The sequence below is a fragment of the Lactuca sativa genome, chromosome 2, assembly GCF_002870075.4.
Source record: "Lactuca sativa cultivar Salinas chromosome 2, Lsat_Salinas_v11, whole genome shotgun sequence".
Lineage (NCBI taxonomy): Eukaryota > Viridiplantae > Streptophyta > Magnoliopsida > Asterales > Asteraceae > Lactuca > Lactuca sativa.
In genome coordinates this window covers 236,094,726-236,115,932 of record NC_056624.2, presented here as the reverse complement: position 1 = coordinate 236,115,932, position 21,207 = coordinate 236,094,726, and the positions used below count along the sequence as shown (strand labels likewise).

The 21,207-nt window shown below is 37.7% G+C and overlaps 1 protein-coding gene and 1 long non-coding RNA gene across 12 annotated transcripts; both read right to left on the bottom strand.

The window, feature by feature from the left end:
* Positions 1-5,490: 5,490 nt before the first annotated feature.
* On the bottom strand, positions 5,491-15,387 carry LOC122196568 (uncharacterized). Of its 11 annotated transcripts, none has more exons than XR_008230537.1 (9): positions 14,794-15,387; positions 14,434-14,468; positions 14,054-14,317; positions 13,613-13,872; positions 13,465-13,522; positions 13,242-13,339; positions 12,706-12,927; positions 6,090-12,573; positions 5,491-5,750 (listed from the first exon to the last, which is right to left on the bottom strand). It is a non-coding gene; the product is annotated as an uncharacterized LOC122196568 (long non-coding RNA). The 11 variants fall into 11 exon arrangements; XR_008230538.1 differs by having other exon boundaries at positions 14,452-14,468; XR_008230534.1 differs by having other exon boundaries at positions 13,613-13,717; positions 13,801-13,872; positions 14,054-15,387.
* Positions 15,388-17,132: 1,745 nt separating this feature from the next.
* LOC111920524 (chloroplastic import inner membrane translocase subunit HP30-2) lies at positions 17,133-20,394 on the bottom strand. The gene is made up of 6 exons (XM_023916112.2): positions 19,903-20,394; positions 18,317-18,432; positions 17,878-18,010; positions 17,635-17,786; positions 17,444-17,506; positions 17,133-17,334 (listed from the first exon to the last, which is right to left on the bottom strand). The coding sequence occupies exons 1-6, from the start codon at positions 20,188-20,190 to the stop codon at positions 17,286-17,288; spliced, it is 801 nt and encodes a 266-aa protein (XP_023771880.1). The 5' UTR covers positions 20,191-20,394; the 3' UTR covers positions 17,133-17,285.
* Between the last annotated feature and the right edge of the window lie 813 nt (positions 20,395-21,207).

The window sequence follows — 21,207 nt, the reverse complement described above, 5'->3', positions numbered from 1 at the left end:
TGTCTTTCAAGCCTCCCATGTTCCCTATTTTGTCACTTTTGGTCCCTCTCTTCGAGAATCCTTTATATTGACTGAAAATAACAATTTAAAATTATAAGTATCATTATTCTGAACATATTACCAATTTATTAAAAAAAATGTACTTAAATATTGCCTAAAAATAAGTACAAATATGGCAATATCAGCCACAATGTTACAAATCTCCCCCTTGAATTATACTTCCTCCTTGAAGTCTGCTAATGTAAATAAATTTGGGTAGTGCTCCTTCATCTCGCCCCCCGGCTCCTACGTCCGCTCAGAGCCCTTTGGGTGATGCCATTGCACCTTCACCAGATTCACCACCTTATTGAGTAGAGTCTTAGTTTTCCTATCGAGAATCGCAATCGGCCTCTCCACGTAGTTCAGGCGCTCATCCACCGGAATGTTATCAAACGAAATCACTGTTGAATCATCGGCTACACACTTCCGTAACTGAGACACGTGGAAAGTAGTATGGATATGACTGAGCTCATTAGGAAGATCCATCCAGTATCTAACCATGCCCACTCGGGCAGTAATCCTGAAGAGACCAATAAACCGGGGGGCCATCTTGCTCTGCTTCCAAAAACCGGATGACACCTTTCCAAGGTGACCCCTTCAGCAGCACCAAGTCCCCCACCTGAAACTCAAGGTACGAACGACGTTGATCAACATAACTATTACATCGACTCTACATGACCTGCAACCTACCGTGCACCTGTTGAATCAACTCGGTGGTCTTCAGCACCGCTTCGGTGCTTCCCATGACTCAATGACCAACCTCGTTGCAACATATCGGGGTCATGCACCTCCTCCAATACAACATCTCAAATGGTGGTTGGTCAATACTAGCATGATAATTGTTGTTATAGGAGAACTCAGCTAGTGGAAGGTAAGTATCCCAACTCCCTCCAAAATCCATCACACAAGCTCGAAGCATATCATCGAGTGTCGGGATTGTCTGCTCGCTCTGGCCATCAATCTGAGGGTGGTATGATGTACTGAAATGAAATGGAGTTCCCAAGTCCTCACGAAACTTCCTCCAGAACCTGGAGGTCAAGCGAACGTCCTGGTCCTAGACCACCGAATCCGGCACCCCGTGCCGAACTACTACCTCTTGGACATAAATATCGGCTAGCTTCTCTGCGAACCATCCTTCGTTTTCACAAGCAGGATCGTTGCTCCCCACGAAGAACTATTCGGACGAATAAAACCCTTGTCTAGCAGCTCCTGCAGCTGCATAGACAACCCCTGAATCTCAGTTAGAGCCAGGCGATATGGAACCTTGGCTATCGGAGCCGCATTAGGTACCAAATCAATCCGAAACTCAACCTGCCTATCGGGAGGCACTCTAGGAAACTCCTCGGGAAAAACATCAGGAAAATCCTGCACAATGGATACCCTATTCAACTCCACCGTGGCCTCAACCTGCATGTCAGAAAAATAAGCTAGAAACCCGGAAAACCCCTGCTGCATAAATCTCCTGACCCTCACAGATGAACAAAGAGTTGTCCCATGCGAAGCACTCTCACCAGTAATAACCAGTTCTCCCCCACTCGGGGTTCGAACTCTCACCAACTTCCGCTCGCAATCAATCACGACCCCATTGGGGCCCAACCAATCCATCCCAATGATAACTGTCGATCCTCTTAGGGGAATCAGCACCAAATCAATAGGGAACCTCTCATTGAACATGTTCAGGACACACTCGCAGAAAACACTCGAAGCACTCACAATACGGTCATCCACAATCTCCACCTCTAGAAGGTGATCCAAAGTCCCCGGAGCGTCACGAAACTTCTTTCTGAGTGCAAGAGACACGAAGGATCAGGTAGCCCCCGAATCAAATAGAACATGAGCTGACAAATCGTTGACCAAAAAGGTCCCTACAAAAGACCATAATAAACATAAGCACAAAAAAGGAAAGCAATAAAAGATAGGGTTAGAACACATACCAGTAACTACATTCGGAGTTGCACGGGTCTTATCGGTGGTCAGCTGAAAAGCCCTACTCTTCACCACAGGAGCCTCCACCTTGCCTTGGCGGCCATTGGCAATCCTCAAGGTGGCTGGTGCATGTACCACCACTGCTTCCCCAGACAATCTCGGACAATCAGTCTTTTTATGGCCGGTCTGATTGCAATGAAAGAAAATCAGAGCCCTCTTGGGGCAATCCCTGCTCACGTGACCCTACTGGCCACAGCTGAAACATCCTGAACCGGTTGACCGGCAACCTCCACTGTGCAGAGTTTCTCACTTGGCACAACAGCCCCGGCCATGCTGGCCTCTGGAGTGGGTATCGGAGGTCTTGGGTCTCTTAGCCCGACCTACAGCTGTCTAAACCTGCTCTGGCTTTCGCTCATCCGGAGCTCCAACTCAATCTCCCACTCGCAAACCTTCTTGATCATATCATTCAGGGTTTTGCACCTTGAGAAGATCACAAACTCTCTAATTCTGTCCCTCATCATATCATGATATCTCATTTTCCCCATCTGCTCATCCACAACATATTGCGGGACCAACAATGTTCTCTCCCTGAATTTGGCGGTAATCTCCCCCACAGTCTCTATAATCTGGGAAAGGTCTTGGAACTCCCTCGCCAACTGTTGCACCTCTATAGCTGGTGCAAACTCCCTCTGAAACCTCTAAACAAATTCCTCCCATGTCATCACAACCACTACTACGGACCCTAACGCTCGGGTAACCTCCTCCCACCAGTCTCGCGCTCTGTCCCTCGGTAAGCAGGACACAAATCCCACATTTGCAACGATCCAACAACGTTGGGGACCTTAACTCCAAAGAAATCAGGCACTCCACACAACTTGAACTCCCTGAATGAGGGAGTTCGCGCCCCAGCCTTCTTGTCTGCAATCTCGGCTTGAAATGACCTGAGCTGCTCCGCCATGAGCTCCTAAATCCCCTCTTTGACGGTACCGAAGATCACGGGGGTAGCATCAAGAATACCGTGAGTAACCTCAGTTGCAATAAGCTCATGTATCCTCTCATCAATCTTTTTTGAGCCAGAACCAAAACCTATACCCGATCCAGTGCTAGAACCAGTACCTTTCGATCCCAAACAAGTGACCATCATCCTCAAACTGAAACACAATATATAAACAATCAGAAAACACTCGAGGGAAACTTGCAACAGACAGGTACCCTTAGAATCCCCATTTCTACTCTTGCCTCAGGTACAGGTCTTGTGCTTCGAGTAGTACAAGCCTAATACTACCTTCCACACCTACCTGTACCTTCTGATCGGTCTATATTTATAGCACAATAAATTGTACTAAATATGTTGAATTGATGCATAATTGTCCAAGAATCACACTACTTTGATGAGTTGTTGAACTTTATATGCAGGTCAATATATGGTATTAAAAGTGGGCGGAACCCGAAAGAAAAATGAGTAACATGAAGCTAACAAGTATGGGAGACGAATTGCTAAAGGAATAAAGAAAAATGGTGCTGAGAAATTTGACCACTCTTCAATGTTTTGATCATATCTCAAGATCTAGAGCTCCGATTGACATGAATGAAGAAGTTCTATAATCTAGACAAAATTTCCTACAACTTTCATGTTTTGCGTTTTTATCGATTCTACCGTTTTCATCACCAAAAAGGGGCAACAAAGATGAGGGACGTCCTAGAAGGTGTCTAAGACGCCCCCTAGGATGCCTACCCATTTTAGGCCATTTTCAAGTGCAAATCAAGGACGACAGAAAGCCTGTAAAACGCCCCGAAGGACGCCTAGACGTCCTATATGACGTCTAAGACGCCCACTATGTCGTCGACGCAGAAAACAGCTCCGAAAATCAGTTTTTCAGCACCTATTTAAAGGAGATTTAACCCTAATCGAAATTGGACTTCTCCCCTACGATTTTCACTAGTTTTGGAAGGTTCCAAACCTTCTCCAAACGCGTTCTTGATCATCAAATTCCGAATCAAAGCCAAAAAATCATCAAGTTCATAATCATTCAACACTTAAAGATCGTTCAACCGGTGGATCTACATCAATTCCATCAAGTTCTAGAATTGATTACTTGTTCCCCAAGGTCCCGTTGTTCTATGCTTTAATGATTATCAAACATCATTAGCTTTATGATTCTTAGTTTCTTTATGGACCTTAAATTAGATTTCATTGTTTTTATCCTAGTTGTGAGTTTTCTGAATTTTATGGAATACTAAATCATTAGGGTTACTTCCGGGAATTTTTAGGATTATTTGATGAATGTGTTTTCATTATTACTTCTATTCCAATAAAATTTAATTATTGTTTGTTCTTAAGTCATGATTTTGATTAATGATAATTGAAGTTGGGTGTTATTCATGTGTTTGATTTTACAATTAAGATAGTATATTGTCAAATTCACTAATCGTGCTGAGTTCATATAGTTTAGGAACTAAGACGATCGGTTGAATCAACATACACTATTCCAAACTTGTGATTTTAAATGCTAAACATTTTAAGGTAACCATAAGACACAATATTGCTAAACCACTCATTGTTCATAATCCAATTAGACATAGGGAGTATGACAATTAGTTGAAATAATATATTGTGTGCCCAAAGTTATTTATTGCATATTAATTGACCTTAGTTATGTTTTCATAATTAAATTGGAATTTAAGGGAAGATAAATATGTGGCTCTTAATCATCCGACACTGAACCAGAAGTAACCTTATTTTTCTCATTGGTAATCCTTTGGAATATAAAGTTTCTAGTTTTTATTTAAACCTTAGCTTAGATATTTTTTCATGACAATTGCAAGTACTCGTTCTTTCTTTTTTACTATACTCACACAAAGTTTGACCACAAACTCCTTGTGGATTCGACCCTTACTTACCCTAGCTATCTAGTGTGTGTAAGGTTTATTTTTGACCGAGACAACGACCTCGATCATCTTCCTCAAGGTAAATTCTGATTCCTCTAAGTTACCACACTAGAACCAAGAACAAGCTATTCTACACAACATACATATCCTAGACTCTTCTAGGAACTCTCAACCCTCACCACTAGCAGTACCAAGAACCTCAATCAAGACCGTTGGTTTCCCTATGCATGTAAGTTGTACACAAGATAGGATCGCATAGACTGTTGAATGAAGATTCTACCATAAGTCCACAACCAAACAAGGAATAGGAAAAGAGGCTAAATCGATCATTCTAAGGCTATACAATCCTAAACATATACAACTTTGAAATCATACACATAGCAAATAACTGAGCCGATATCAATTCCAAGTAATACATGGCATCAAGTTCTATCGAGCTATAAGGCATCATTCAAATTAGGCAGATCTATCATATGATTCCTAAAGGTATCCTTATCCCTAATTTAGCGTGTCGTTCACATATCAAGCATACTAATCACAATACATAAGTATGGGTAACTTGAGAAAACACTTACTTAAGCTCGACTAATTGCACACATTACACTCCCCCTTTTACTTAAGAGAATCTTTTTCAAAAGTTCAAATTCTTTTTCTTTTGAAAAGATTATCATTTCCTCAGTTTGAGTTATGACACACCAGAGAGTGTGCCCAAATATCTCAAACCAAGGCTCTGATACCAACTTTTAAAAACAAGAGTTACAACCATCACATTGATCCAAAACCATCACATAATAAATAATGTCAAACATCATAGTACAATATCAAAAGTGCGGAAAATAGTGAGGAGAGAATGTTGTGCCATCACGTCGGGCCCTTCCCCTTAGTACCAGAAGTACCTGAAACCACAAATATAAACTGTAAGAAAAAGCTTAGTGCGTTTCCTCAAAGTACCACATACCAAACATCAATAAGATAGTGTTATGGGCCAAGCCATAGTCCTACAAGCAATTTCCTGCCAGGGGCTAAATCCTGGTCTTCCATACAGTTGCTAGGGGCCAGATCCGGGTCTTTCATACAAATGTCAGGGGCCATATCCTGGTCTTTCATACAGTTGCCAGGGTCCGAATCTTGTTCTATCATATACATATCTCAAATATAGCTTACACCATATGTGACAAATAATGGGTCGGCCTTGGTGCCTTCGACCAATTGATATAGTGAGAAAGAAAACTAACCTTGGTCCATTGATAAATAACTAACTGCTCGGCTACCGAACCGGAAGATCCCACACTGAACATACACAAATTACGCTAATCAAATATAGGTTATAAACCATAATAGTAGGCCTAAACCCCAAGTCCAAACTCCTAAGATAAAGGCCCATTTACCCCTCCCATAATGGGCCTAACCAAACTTGGTCCAAAATACAATAATGGGCCCCAAGGCCCAAAAATCCCAACTGAAACAACTTAGGGCCCACTAACAGAATTTTAAGTCCCCCCTACTCTAAACAGTCCATAGCCCAAAGCCCACTAAGTCCCAAAGGTCTAAAGCCCAACCGAAGTCCAAAAGCCCACTGAGAGGCGTACGCGTAGGGGTGTCAATTTATGACACGACACCACAAAAATACACGAAACGAAACGAAATTCAAATTCAAATTCTTGTTCGTGTCATGTTCGTGTCAAGATTAAAAAACACAATTTCATGTCGTGTCGTGTTCGTGTTAATAAATCGACACGACACGAAAGTGACACGATTAAGCATGTGGTTGTCATGTTTTTTGTGTTTGTAGTTTTTGTCGTGTTATATATCTTTAAGTATGATTGAAATACATTAATAGTTATGTAATATTATCTTTGTTGTGTCGTGTCGTGTTTTATTTAGTTCGTTTTCGTGTTAATGAAAAAAAACACGACATCGTGTCGTGTCGTGTTTGTGTCATCCAAAACCTTGTCATGTCATGTTGTTTCAGACAAAAACACGACATGACTGCCCGATTTGACAGTCCTATGTATGCGTTATACGCTCGGCGTACACGACCGCTTGCCATTACGCAGTGCATACCCCTTGGTACGCTCAACGTACTGAGCTGTTTGCCACCTTAAGCTATTTGGTGCTTAATCATTTCGTGCATTCAATCCAACTTTCAGATCTCAACCACTATGGGGTTCTAGAGATAAAGTTGGCAACTTTATGCCTTAGCATGTCTTAATGGAACCCAACATCCATTTTTATCCAACAAAGCTCACATTAAGGACTTAAATTCATGCATGGACTCATATCAACCATCAAGATGACATTTGTATGCATCTAAAACATCAAAGGGACTGAGATCTAACACCTCTAACTTTTGGAGTTGCCCAAACTCACAAAAAGAACCCATGGGACCAAATAAACTCATTTTCAAGCCCTAAACTCTAACTATCAAATGGATCATCAAGGTAAGCACTTTTTACCTTCAAAAGCTCCCAATAGTTGATGAAGACTCTGGATCTAGAAGCTAGACCCTAACAAATGCTTGGTCTCCAAGTTCCTTCTTCTTGAAAACACACCAAAAGGTTAAATGGGATGAACTAGGGTTAAATGGGACGTAATGAATAGTGGAGGCTGATGAGGGTGAGTGTCCAAAGGCCATAATGTTTCTTAAATAGAGCTCATGCCCTAAAAATTAGGGTTTGGTCTTGGTTGTCGTATGCCCTGCATACACCACGTACGCCCAGCGTACGTGGTTTAGTTCCCCGATAGCGTGCGTACCTGTACGCTAAGCCTACCAAACGTACACCCAACGTACGAGGGGACCATTTTTGCAAAATTTTCAAACTTAAAGGACCAAAGAAGAACATACATGGAATCGGATGTTACAAGTATATGTTGTTATATGTTTGTGTGTTGGTACTTTGGGGGAACTCACTAAGCTTTGGCTTACAGTTTCAAGTACTTCAGATGACCGTGGTAAGGCGAAGGCGTGATCGTGCACATCTTCCTGTTTTTATGATATTCGGTCTTCGGACAACTCTAATTATGATTATACTCTTGAAACAATGATTTTGTAAACACTTTATAGATGAAATGGCTTGTTTTTGAAAAATTTAAATTTCTATGATTTTTTAGATGTTACAATATGTATGACATGTTATGTACAAGATGTGTCATATGCCTTGACCATGACTAGTAGGTACCAACAAAATCGAGGAGAAATTTTGGATTGGTGTAAAGAACATTCTAAATTACTTACAAAGAAGCAAAGAAATGTGCATTATCTATGGGGGTTTGGAAAAGGACCTTCGTGTAAAGTGTTACACTGATGTTAGCTTCTACACTGATTGAGACAATTCTCAATCACAATTGGGGTATTCTTCATTATAAATGGAAATGTTGTTTCATGGAAGAGTTCCAAGAAAAGCATGGTCGTACAATCCACTACAAAGTCAAAATACATTATTGTCAATACCATATAGCACAATTTTGACCATGTCTCAATGCCTTAGCACAAAGGTTAAACTAGAAAGAATGAATGATCTTCCATATGATTCTACAATTGAATCCATCATGTATCACATGTTATGTACAAGATGTGTCATATGCCTTGAGCATGACTAGCAGGTACCAACAAAATCCAAGAGAAAATCATTGGATTGTTGTAAAGAACATTCTAAAGAACTTGCGAAGAACCAAAAAATGTGACTTGTCTATGGGGGTTTGGAAGAATATCTTAGTGTAAAGTGTTAAATTGATGCTAGCTTCTTAGCATATCGAGCCAATTCTCGATCACAATCAAGGTATCTCTTCATTATGATAGGAGGTGTTGTTTCATGGAAAAGTTCCAAGCAAAGCATGGTCGCACAATCAACTACATAGTCAAAATACATTGTTTTTCTGAAGTTGCACGAGAAGTTGCTTGGATTAAGAAATTCATTAAAGATCTAGGGGTTGTCGTTTCCGTTTAGGATCACGTAGAAATCTTTTATGATAATCAGGGTGCCATTGCGCTAGATAAGGAACTAATGTCACATCAGAAAACCATGCACATTCTCCATAGATATTAGTATTCGCAAAGGCACACAAATCAAGATTTGGCGAACCCATTCACGAAGCCCTTTCCACAAGCTAAGCATGATAATCATGCTAGAGCTATAAGACTTCATTACTCTAGTGATTGGATTTTATTTGAATTTAGCATTTGGATGTTTGAACAATGTAAGAAACAACTATCATATTAAATTAGATGTGTGGGATATGATCTTTTAACTAATATTTGTGTTCTATATTAGCATGTTTAATCCTTGAATATTCTAGTTATTCTAGAAAGTCCATAGTTGGTCATAATCATGGGAACAACCATGAAATAAGAATAATATGAATTGGATTGGTTGAATATCATATAATGAAAGTGGAAAAGTGTTGCAACCAAGTTCATAGGTACTTGTTAGAGAATAAAAATTAGACTCGACTCGCTTCAAGATCACTTCATCGGTCATTGTCATAACTGATTCTTGAACAAACATAGTATCTTTGTATTATTCGATCTGAGATACATAGTGGAGACTTAATTGTAGTGAGTGTCGTATTTTGATATGATTAAACGCTGCTCTTTGACTAGGCAGTTATAAAGGTCATCATTGGGTATAATATGAACTATATAAACGGTGTATGTAGTCAATATTGGATTTCTTATCTTATGTGTTGAGAGTGAGACAACTAAGGTGTTTTATTGAAAGTTAAACAATAAATGAGAATTGTAATCCATGTCTCATGTTTAATATAATGTCTACGGAAAAAGGATAACTTGTATGTCGTATACGTTTGCGCCTGTTGTTATCTCATCACTAATAACAACAAAAAAAGTTTCTTAACTATCATCCCCACGAATGACTTTTTGACAAAAAAAAATGTGTACGCATTTTTTCTCTTATCATCAACGGATAGAGTTGGATATGTCCATGTTTTATCCGTCTTCATTCTTACATTTGATTGAACCGAAGAATGAGATTGAGATTGTGCCCGTCGACCACTGTGGTACTTGAACCAAATGCTCTAATGCTATGAGATTGAAAGGCATGTAGATAAACAGATTTGTACCTGTATTTTTCTTGTCTCGATGCGTCACGTCCACTTCTACTGATAATGAAAAAGGTTATGAAGTTTACTTCTTTGCCTTCTTGAAGGTGGTTGGGCATTAACCAACACAATAGTGAAACCCTTGTGCCTCCTACGTGTGTGTTTGTAAGTATGTATGTATGTGATACAGATTCAGAATGGTTGGGCCTTGATATAAATAAACTAGGAATATTACATGTGCATTCTAGAAGGGGAAGAAGGGCAAAAATGGAAAGTGGCTAGAAAGTCAGTTAGGGGGGGGGGGAGAGAGAGAGAGAGAGAGAGAGAGAGAGAGAGAGAGTGAGAGAGAGTAGAATAAAGAGGGAAGAGTAATTTCATTTTGGGGATGTTGATAGTATTGTTCAATGTTCTTGGCTCTTATCATTTAGCTAGTGAGAGAGGGAGATTCCCCGGGATTGTTTGAGGTTCTTGCTTCATTCAATATAGTTTGTAATTCATTTCATTAGATTTAATGATATCATCTTCTTCTTCTCTGATTCTTCATGTTTCTCTTTAGTTTCATTATCTATTGATTTCTAATTCTCATCATTGGTCCGACCTGCCTTGACTTGCCGGAGTTGAGTAACAATGGTGCAACCAGTGCTGGAAACTAGATCTGTCTCTCAGCTTCTGGATCATCATGATAAGCAAATAGCAATGATTCACGAAGACATACAGGAAATCAGGACATCTATGGCCTCAATCAGAACCGCCATGGACTCAGAACGGGCGAAGTACTGCTTGATTGGATGAAGCAACAGGATCCAGAGTTTTTCTCAGATATTAGCATTGTTTCCAATCCGACTGGGACATTACCAAATTCGGTGGTTGATGATGCTTCTAGGGATTCATCTGGCATAGTTAGCGGTTTCCATTCTCATCCTACTTCCCGTGTCGTTCAGGTCGCATCATTGGGTTTGCCTTCGGTGGCATCTCCAATGATTTTGGATGAAATAGATCGTGAAAGCAACGAAATATCACCACCTGATGGAGATGAAGTATTTTTGGGGATTTATGAGTCAGAATCAGAATCCAAAACAACCCCTCAGACTCTACCGCCAAGCCTAACGTCGTGCCTACCATCACCACTGCCACTAACGACCGTTGAAGAAGAAAAATATGGAAAGCCAATGGGCTTAGTCTCGAATCAAGGCGGAATAAAAGAGAAGTTTACAATCCAATCCACCCTCAACCTTAACGGAAAGTATCTAAATACTTGGATTGTAGGAATGGAACAACCGAGAGAATATGAGAAGTATTTCACGGAGATTAAATTTGGAATTGAAAAAAAGGAAGCAGCAAAGCAAGTGATGATTCCAATTAGTAGACCGCCGCCTCCGTCACCATTGTCGCCGCCATCACCACCACCACCACCCCTGCTGCCGGGAATTGATGAAAAGAACGGGGGAACGATGATGGAGTCCAAACAGAGCTCTTGGGAGAAAACGACTCCGTTTAACAACCATTTAGAATGGGGTTATCTAGGTTACCCTTCCAATGGGCTTAAAAATGACAATTGGGCTGCAATTGATTCATGGGGCTCACAATTGTTAAATCGAAAGATAGACCGGGTTTTAACAAGAAAACAAAATATAAACCCACTAGTTAATAAGGCCACTGATCAACGCTTTGTTAATTGGAACTAGATGTGAAACCCCGCTCCGCAGGGTTCGGTTAAGATCAGAGTTTTACATTTTTGTTTATCAGTTATGTATATGTTGTAGTGATAGATAGCGAACAGCATGCAAGGGCATTTTCGACAAAAAAATTGTTAAATTCACGATTTTTTTACTAAAAGAACAGTATGTAGTGGTTTTGGTCAAAACTGTTAAAATTATTAGTTTTTTTTTATCAAAAAGACAATATGTATGAGCAGTTTGGACAAAAACTGTTAAAATCACTATTTTTCACCAAAAAAAACTACGTTGACAAACACTTTAACACAATAAAACTACTTATGTTCCCCAGACCGAACATTTCCAAGATCACCTTCTAAAAATTACGTTTTTGGTGCCCGGATCCTTTAGTGGGCACGCACATTTAATTTTATTACAACCAATTAAGACGTGCCTATTGAAAAAGCTAAAAGCGGATCACCAATATTTGCTCAAAAAATACAAATAAGAAAATTTTATTACAACCAATTAAGACGTGACTATTGGATGGATCTTTGAAAAGTCACTGTAACTGTTGTTGCACGGAAATGAAAAGTACAACAACTCACAGGAAGTAGAATGACATTTGTTGCATTTTAATTCTAAACTTCATTAGGTAAGAAATTCAACTATTAGCCCAACCAAAACCATCAAAGTTTTGATTATTATTATTATTACTATTGTTTTTGTTAGAAAGTTGGAAGTAGGTTTGTCAAATTGGAAAAAGGATGGTAAACTCACATGCTGGTTTGGGTGTTTTTGGCTGTGGATAGAAAATAACATTTTCAATCTGGTTCTAAGACCAAGAACTTAAGGTTTTCCCCATACACGATATTTTCCACAGCCTAGACAATCACCAGGTATCACACCTATATCATCTTTCCCTTGAAAATATGTGTTGTTTTCTGCATTGCTACAGATGGCATCCTATGTAGGTTCTTGAGAAGGCAATTTGGGTAAGAGTTAGCTGAAAACAAAAAATGAAACAACACACAGTTGTTGATTCTTCATCAGTCATTCGGTCAATAGAATCTTCAAAGAAATTAAAAGAAAACAAAAAAAATTAGGAGTCAAATAAAGAGAAAACAAAAAATCAAACCTTCAACCACCTTGGTGATGGTTAGCGTCGGCCTCACGAAGTCCATCGCACACCCATTGAGTTTATTTGGAAATTGTCCTCCAATGTGGATATACATGGAGACAGGAGAATTCCCCACATAGTTTTCTAATGCTACAAATTCTTTCTCAGCCTTGGATATACATGGAGACATAACTTAACCCTTTAAATTTTTCTGCAACCCATCAACATGAGCATTTCATCCTGCAAGAAGCAAGAATCCCATAAGACAGAGTTGTGCCAAGAAATTAGCAGAAACATTAATCTCTGAGGCTACATCTTTCAAATTGACTTTTCTTCATTCAATCAACTACAGAATCAAGGGTAAAGTTGTTACACATGAAGTTTTTAAGAGCAATATGTGTCAAGAATATTTATCCTACCTTCTTCAGAAGTATAGTGAAAGCAGGACAACTATTTCTTTATTGTGAGGTTCCAAGAAAGTAATTTTCATGAAATAATCAAATATTGTGAGCCTGTATGGTATAAAATAATAGGCGAAATGTTGTTGGAACTACCTCTGCCTTAGCAGGTAAGTCTTCACCCTTATTTCTCATCTCTCTCTCCATTTTGTATGTTTTACCGGTATGCCACCAGGATATAAGAAATGGTTCATCTAGTTTCCACATTTAACAGAAAATCATTATGGATTTTTTCTTTATTGTTATTATCATTTATTATTTTCAATCTCAACATCAAATCTAAAGCTTTCTACAAAAAAGCAAAGAAATAATAGTCAACCTGATGAAAAATCTCTTCCGCATAAGAGCTCAACAACTTCGTTTTCTATTTTTGGTTCCTGCCGCAAAAATTAGAACAAAAATCAATCAAAATAAAAATTATTGGATATTGATGTAATTTTAATGGTTCATGGGAGATAGATACATACAATACTTGCAAGCAAGTATAATTGCCATTATTTGAAGGAATTGTGTGAGTTAGTTGACAGATATCTTGCAACAAATTTCGAACCAAATTGTTGCCTCTCAATCCTCTTAGTCAAAAGAATCATATAATTTGGTCAAAATATATTAAATAATAATCTATAGATAATAGAAATGAGGCTTGGAAACTTACAAATTTTCTAAAAATTTATTCCGGTATATAAGCTTTGGCAGTTCCCCATTCAGATGGTTTTGTGCCATGTACCTATAATAAGCATTGATTTCATGAATATAAAATATGTTTTTTTTATTCCGAAACAAATAAACATAAATACATTAAATTACGTTGTTGTAATAGAAAAAAGAAATTGGTATTATGTTGTATTTAATTAAAATATAACCGAAAGTAGATCACCATTTTGGATTGATGTTTGGAAGTGCATTACCATTTTAGGGTTATTGTTTCATTGCTTTTTGAAATACATTTCAGAAATGAATTTGATCCCCTGAAAGGTCGAAGATTGAATTTCCTTAAAAGACACCTCCAATTTCTCTTAAAATCCTTTTATCCTTTGTTGTAGAGAAGGCTACAAATTGGTTGAGAACGTATCAAAAGCCAATAAGTCATAAATAGTGTAACCACCACCACCATATCAGTTGAGAACGTATCCAGACATAAGTTTGATATAATCACCACCACACTCAGTGTCCTGTTCAAAATTTATAGAGTACTGTAACGCTAGTGGTCTATTTTTGTTGCCAAAGAAGAGTTACTAAAATCAAAGATTAAGCGTGCTTATGTTATATTAAAAGTCAAAATGCTAACCTGATTAACAACAGTTACCTTCGTATGGGTTAGGACTATGGAGTTTTTAATGAATTTGAATATTTACACATTTTGCAACAAATGCATATTTTTTTCGTTGAGCACCATGAACATAAGGTCATTTTGGGAAACAAATGTGCAAAAGAAAATGGTTAGTGCAATGGCAAATGACAAGTACTACTACCTTGAATAATCCATCGTTAGATGGATTCCAAGACCAATAATGGCATGATAAACCATAAAAAATTTATGAAAGCAATCGATAACCATATTTCCAGGAAGTAATAATTTATATCGTAATTTTGTATAAATTCTATTGATTAAATGAAAGGTAAGAGAAGCCATTTAGAAATAGCCTACCTCAAATAGTTAGATTGAACCCTAAGTTTTTGATCCTGGTTGAAATCCAACGAAGGAGAATACCGAAGTTCATCATGGTCCCCAAAATTCACCCACGCTGTTGCCTTTAATTAAAAAAATCAAAGTTATGGAAGAAGTTATAAACAGATGGAGAATCATCCGGCACTCCCAAATCCAGCGACCCACCGACCAACAATCCCCGCTTCAAGAAGTCGGTGTTTATGGTATAATCGAAAAAGGAAGTAGAGTCAGTGGGTATTGGATTGCTGTCATTGGTAGAATTCGACAGGATAGTGGAGATGGCGGTGTTAGTTGTGAATGAAGATGAGAGAAAAGGGAAAACGGGGAAGATGAAAGATTGAGAGAATGGGGAAGATGAGAGGTTGTAAAGAGCGGCATGGTTCCAGTAGTTGTTGGGAGGCGCCGAAGTTGGAGGAGCAAGAATCAAGAGAGGAAATGGCGACAAAGGGAAAAAGAAACAGAAAGCAGCTGATGGTATTTGAGGAAGAGTATAGAAACGGTGGAGAAGATAGTGGAAGGCAGCTGGCAGCCATTTTGAAAGCCACATGTTTCCCATCGTGGACCAAGTCACCGACCGTTGACAAGGGACTCAATTCTAAATCAGCAACCCAAATTAGATGGATTAAAAGAGGCAATAACTTCAAAACCTGTGGTCAATTAGGGGGACAAAACAGTAAATCTAAAAAAGAAATGGATTAAAGATGGCAAAAGGCACCAAGTTTACTTAGCTAAGGGACAATAATTTTAATATATATATATATATATATATATATATATATATATATATATATATATATATATATATATATATATATATAATGAAAATAACCACATTTATCCTAATCAGCTGCCATCACCTTCCCCAACGCCGGCAATGGCTTATGTGTTTCAACGGGATCGGAGAGTTAGATCGTTGAGTCGCACGGAATGGAAGGAGCGAAAGAATAAGGACCTAAGTTTTCATGGTGGTTCTCAAGTTGGCTTGTCTCACAAATGTCATAAATGCAAAGAAGACTGCAATCACTATGCGTGGGATGCTAATCAGGTACCAATTGATCAATTGTCAAAGAGTGTTTTTGTGGGACCGTGTCAAATTTTGGAGTTATTTGGAGTTGTTGCTAATTCTCAATCAGGACTGAGTGATAATCAATTGATGTTTGTGACCGAGTAATGTGTGGAGTTTATCATTCAATTAGGATGTTGTTCAATTGAAGTGAAGTCGTTAGTTTCTAAGTATGGTAATACTGACTTGATTTTGGGAATGGAATGGCTCACATCTTTTGGAAAAGTAATCCGCAATTGGGATACAGAAGTTAGTTTATGTTCAAGCCAAATGCAGGAGCTACCATCTAGGTATATGGCAGAGTTAATTACCAAAAATCTTGTTTGGGAAGTGGTCTGTCATTTGCTGGATCTACTCCATTGGTGTTCTAATTGGATTATGTGGACAAAACATGGGACTGATTCTACTTTCGATCAGTCCACCGAAAAGTTTACATATGAAATTGGGTATAATCGGAACACTTCAATGGTAGTTCAACATGTAGAGAAAAGGGTTTGGGTACAAGCAAGGAGGGAAGAATGGCACAACCATGATGACGGATTGAGGCCACTTACGGTAGATCAATGGATCATTCCGTGGACAAGAAGTACAATTGCAAATACCAAAAGAGCAGAAGTGTCGACTATTCATATGGTTAAGCATTACTTGGATCAATTGCATCTATGGTTAATTAGGTGGAAAGGAGGTACAGTAGGAGATAACACACTGGCAGATGGATGGGCTATTAGTTGTCAAAGTCTTCAAGCAAGTCTTGAGGACAAGACTTTCTTTGAAGGAGGGAGTAATGATACAGATTCAGAATGGTTGGGCCTTGATATAAATAAACTAGGAATATTACATGTGCATTCTAGAAGGGGCGGAAGGGCAAAAATGGAAAGTGGCTAGAAAGTCAGTTAGAGAGAGAGAGAGTAGAATAAAGAGGGAAGACTAATTTCATTTTGGGGATGTCGATTAGTATTGTTCAATGTTCTTGGCTCTTAGCATTTAGCTAGTGAGAGAGGGAGATTCCCTGGGATTGTTTGAGGTTCTTGCTTCATTCAATATAGTTTGTAATTCATTTCATTAGATTTAATGATATCATCTTCTTCTTCTCTCATTCTTCCTGTTTCTCTTTAGTTTCATTATCTATTGATTTCTAATTCTCATCAGTATGTATGTATGTGTTTGTGTGTACGTGTTCATGTATGTATGTATATAAGTATGTGTTTGTGTCTATGTTTTAAGAAACATTTTTGCACCTATCAACAATCAGATGTAAAAAACGAAGCCCATAACTAAACAAAAGTCTATGAATTTCTAAACTCAAAACAGATCCCAAAAAAGAAAATACAAGACGGGTTGACATCATACTGTCATTGTCTCTCACATTACAACAGAGAATTTTTTTTTTGGGGGGGGGAGGGAGCAACTATGTCCTCCTACCTCCTTTCCCTTTATTATTATTCAGCTCAGCCTCCCTACAAAAAGAAACATGAGTTGTTAAAATTTCCACGAAAACTTTGTAATAAACAGCAATACAACTTTGAATTGCAGATGAGTACAAGTGAAAGAAAGTTAGAAGCAGACCTTTGGATATGATCGAGAATCAAAAGTCTTGGTCCAGGAGGGATTTTCACGTCTCGCAAAGCACTGGGATGAAAGAAAGAAAGAATGATTTCATGAGCAAATTACAAAAAAATAAAGGAAGGAATTAAATGCCAAAAACATTGATGGTTGTTAGTTAATAGTTAATACTTAATAGGAGGGACTCTACTTGCCTGTCGGTAAGCAATGGCAAAGTGGTGTCGGTCAAGAAGCCGGTTTTGAAGTTTTTCTCGTAACTGTTAAGCCCAAGACGCGACAGCATGCCTCTAGTTTTACTGTACATCACATCTTCTTCAACTGCTGGCTTTGAGAATTTCTCCCCTAGCTGCATGCACAAATTAAGAGTTAAACACCTACACTACACTACACACATAAGAAGACAACAGCTCAAAAAAGGAAAGAGAAAGTATGATGACCTTGAAAAGACCACCCTGCATGAGTGCAAAAAGAACACCAGACGAGACCACATTGACAGCCAGATTGGGTCCTCCCCCTCCCATCCCGCTAACCAATGTGAACACAGCACCAGAACCAAAAGCCGCTACCATACTGCACAATCAATTACCCTCAATATATATATATATATATATATATATATAGGTAAAGGTTCAAATGAGAACCAAAAAAGGTTAAGAACGTAAGAACATCTAACTTTAGATGTTTATAAAGGGTTTAGGGTTTAGGGACCCTAAACCCTAAACCCTTTATAAACATCTAAAGTTAGAGGTTCTTAACCTTTTTTGGTTCTCATTTGAATATATATATATATATATATATATATATATATATATATATATATATATATATATATATATATATATATATATATATATATATATATATATATATATATACCTTGACTGCACATCCTCCTTGCCTCTTATTCGTTTCAGCACACATGAAATGCCTGCATTAACACCCGTCATAACAGCAAAATTCCGTGCCTGTATAAAAGGCCCTCCTGAAAGAGCCTGCCCACATACCAACAAACAGTATTCAGAAACACTGTTGGTAAATAATAATCTGCCACATTCTCACACCTTCAACTTAATAACACACGCAACTCTAGAATTAAACAATTCAAACTAAATACCAACATACTCTTATACTTAAAAAAATTCAATGAAATTACAGAGTCACTTAGAACATAATTCCGTGCAATGTGTCGTGAAACTTAATACTTCGCTAGGTCTTGTTCTTCTTCTAAGTAGTCCAAGTTGCAGCTTCCAAATGACTCTAGGCCTTTTATGTCATCAACTCGTTACATATGAGAGACAACTGATAAATTAGGTACACATTTAATAATCTTTTTTCTATATGGTGCTTTTCTTTCCTTTCAGTCTTTCATACATAGTTAACTCATTGAATGCATACTACATAAACTTTCTGCAATAAATTTCATGATCAATGCAAGTCTTGTTGAGGCTTTGTGGAACATTGATATGCACACAACCTGTTTGTAAAAATGCCCTATTGACACTCATTAATTTTTTTGGCGAAACAACAACGTAAGACGCTTGCTTTTCCTTATATATCCATTTTTTTGTGATTTGGCTTGCTTTCATGTAAGTTTAAAGTAGTAGGATTTGAAAATTGTTCTTTCTTAACTGTAAAAGAATGAATGTTGCATTATAGCCATAAATTTCACTTGAATGCATGCTTGAGGTTGGCATTTTCAACAGTTCTTTATTGAATTGTAGCAATATCAATACACAGAGATAAAATATCAATTTCAGTCGACACCATATTACATAACTCGCATGTATTTAGTTTTTCACATGCCTAGTACTTGTCAAAATTGAAGTTTGTTTAAGTTCTGCATTTTTATCACATGTCTTTGTACTGCAATTCTAGTTCAATTTAATGTGGACTTTTCAAGATTTTTTCGAACTAAAAAGTTTTTTAAAGGTTTGAACTGGAAGTGGAAGTGGATAATATGACTTGATAAGATAAAGGAGTGGAGGACCATATATGCGGAACAAAAGGGTTCAATTAGTATTGTAGCATCTATTGGTTTATGATTTTCATTCTTTGGCTAGGTGGAAATCATGATCAACCTGAGTTAACAAAAATGTTCATTTTTAGACATCCAAAGTCCTAACCAAAATGTTCATTTATACTAATGTAGGAATATTGTTTCTTTTTTTTAGATACATTCAACCCAAAATGTTCATCTAGACATCCACTTATCTCTAAAAAAAAACAGTATTGATGGTTTTTTGGTGTTTGAAAAATGCGGTTTTGTTTTTGTTAGTACATTATGTTTTTTATCTGAATTTTTAATGGAAAAAGTATCTATTTTTTAAATTAGAAAAAAAAATTAAAAAAAACATTGAAAATCTATATTTTTTATCCCAAAAACCGAAAAACTTAAATCCAAAATCGAACTTTATGGTTGGGTTTGGGTTTTAAATAAAACAAAATGAAGATAGGATAGGAACCTGGGCTTGCTGGAGGGATGCCATAGCTCGTGGATTGAAGGAGGCACCTGGAGGTGGAGGAGCGGCTAAAGAGGAGGACAGGTCGTTGGTGAAAGTAGCCATAAGGCCACCGATGGCGGCACCCTGGAGGGAGCTGGTGGCGGTGACGACGACGGCCTCAACGGGTAAGGACTGTTTGGCAAGCCAATCCTTAAATCCAGTCTCTAACTCCTTGTACTTGGCTTGTAATTGTGTGACCGGATTCTGGTGACCCACCACCACTAGCACGCCTTGTTTTTCTTCCCCCATTCTTGCGGAGATTGTCGGTAATCCGAGTTTGGGAGTAGGACGGAGAAAGAGGAATGGATAATATTGGGGTTTTGTACTGTCCTCCCCGACTAAATACGCAGCCGGCAACGCTATTTTGAACCAATTTTTTTATTAGGACCCTGAGTCTGTTAAAGTTAAACAAAGTGGTTCACGTCGTGTGTTGGGTTTCTGTGATTTATTTTATGTGTTTTCGGTAAAACTTTTGTTAAACGCTTAAGGAGAGTATTTTTTGGATTTGAAAGTTTTCTTTAAACTAAAAGCGAACGTCATTCTTTCCGACTCTATAATTAAGAGAGACATTGATGGATATGGATGGGAGTTGAGGGAATCGTGTTTTGGAGTTCAATTGATAGAATGAAAGTGAAAGAAATGAAAGGATTTTTAGAGTCATATTTTTCTTCAAAATTGAGCGAATTCCGAAAAAAAGAGAGAGGAAGAAAAATATTTTAGAGCCCTATAGTTTTCTTTTCTTTTCCTCCCTAACTTAGAACGATGAAACTTAAAATTTTTCTTTTATATCATTCAAACTCTGAAATACAGAATTAGGAAATTTTTCTTTCTCATCCTTTTCTTTTTGTCAATAATATTCTTCCCTTTCCTTAAAAAAAAAAAAAAAAAACCAAGGCTTAAGGGTGCGTTTGGTTGTTTTCATTTTCTAAAATTTTCAGAAAATAGAATTAGTTTTCATTTTCAGTTTTCAATGAAATTTTTAAAAGTGGAGTTTTCATTTACCATTTTAAAATTTTAGAAAACTTTGTAAAACTATAAAAACCACTTTTCTAATTCACATATAATTTGGAAAACAAAAAAATTTCATTTTCTTGAAAATTTTTTGAAAAAATAATCAATCAAACGCCTTTTCAAAATTTTCATGGAAAACCGAAAATTTTTCCACAACCAAACGCACACTAAAAGTTTGTTGTGTCAAACGATGTTTTTTGTTCAAAACGAAACATTGTCAAACGCTAGAAACTAGAAGCTTCTAAACGTTCATAA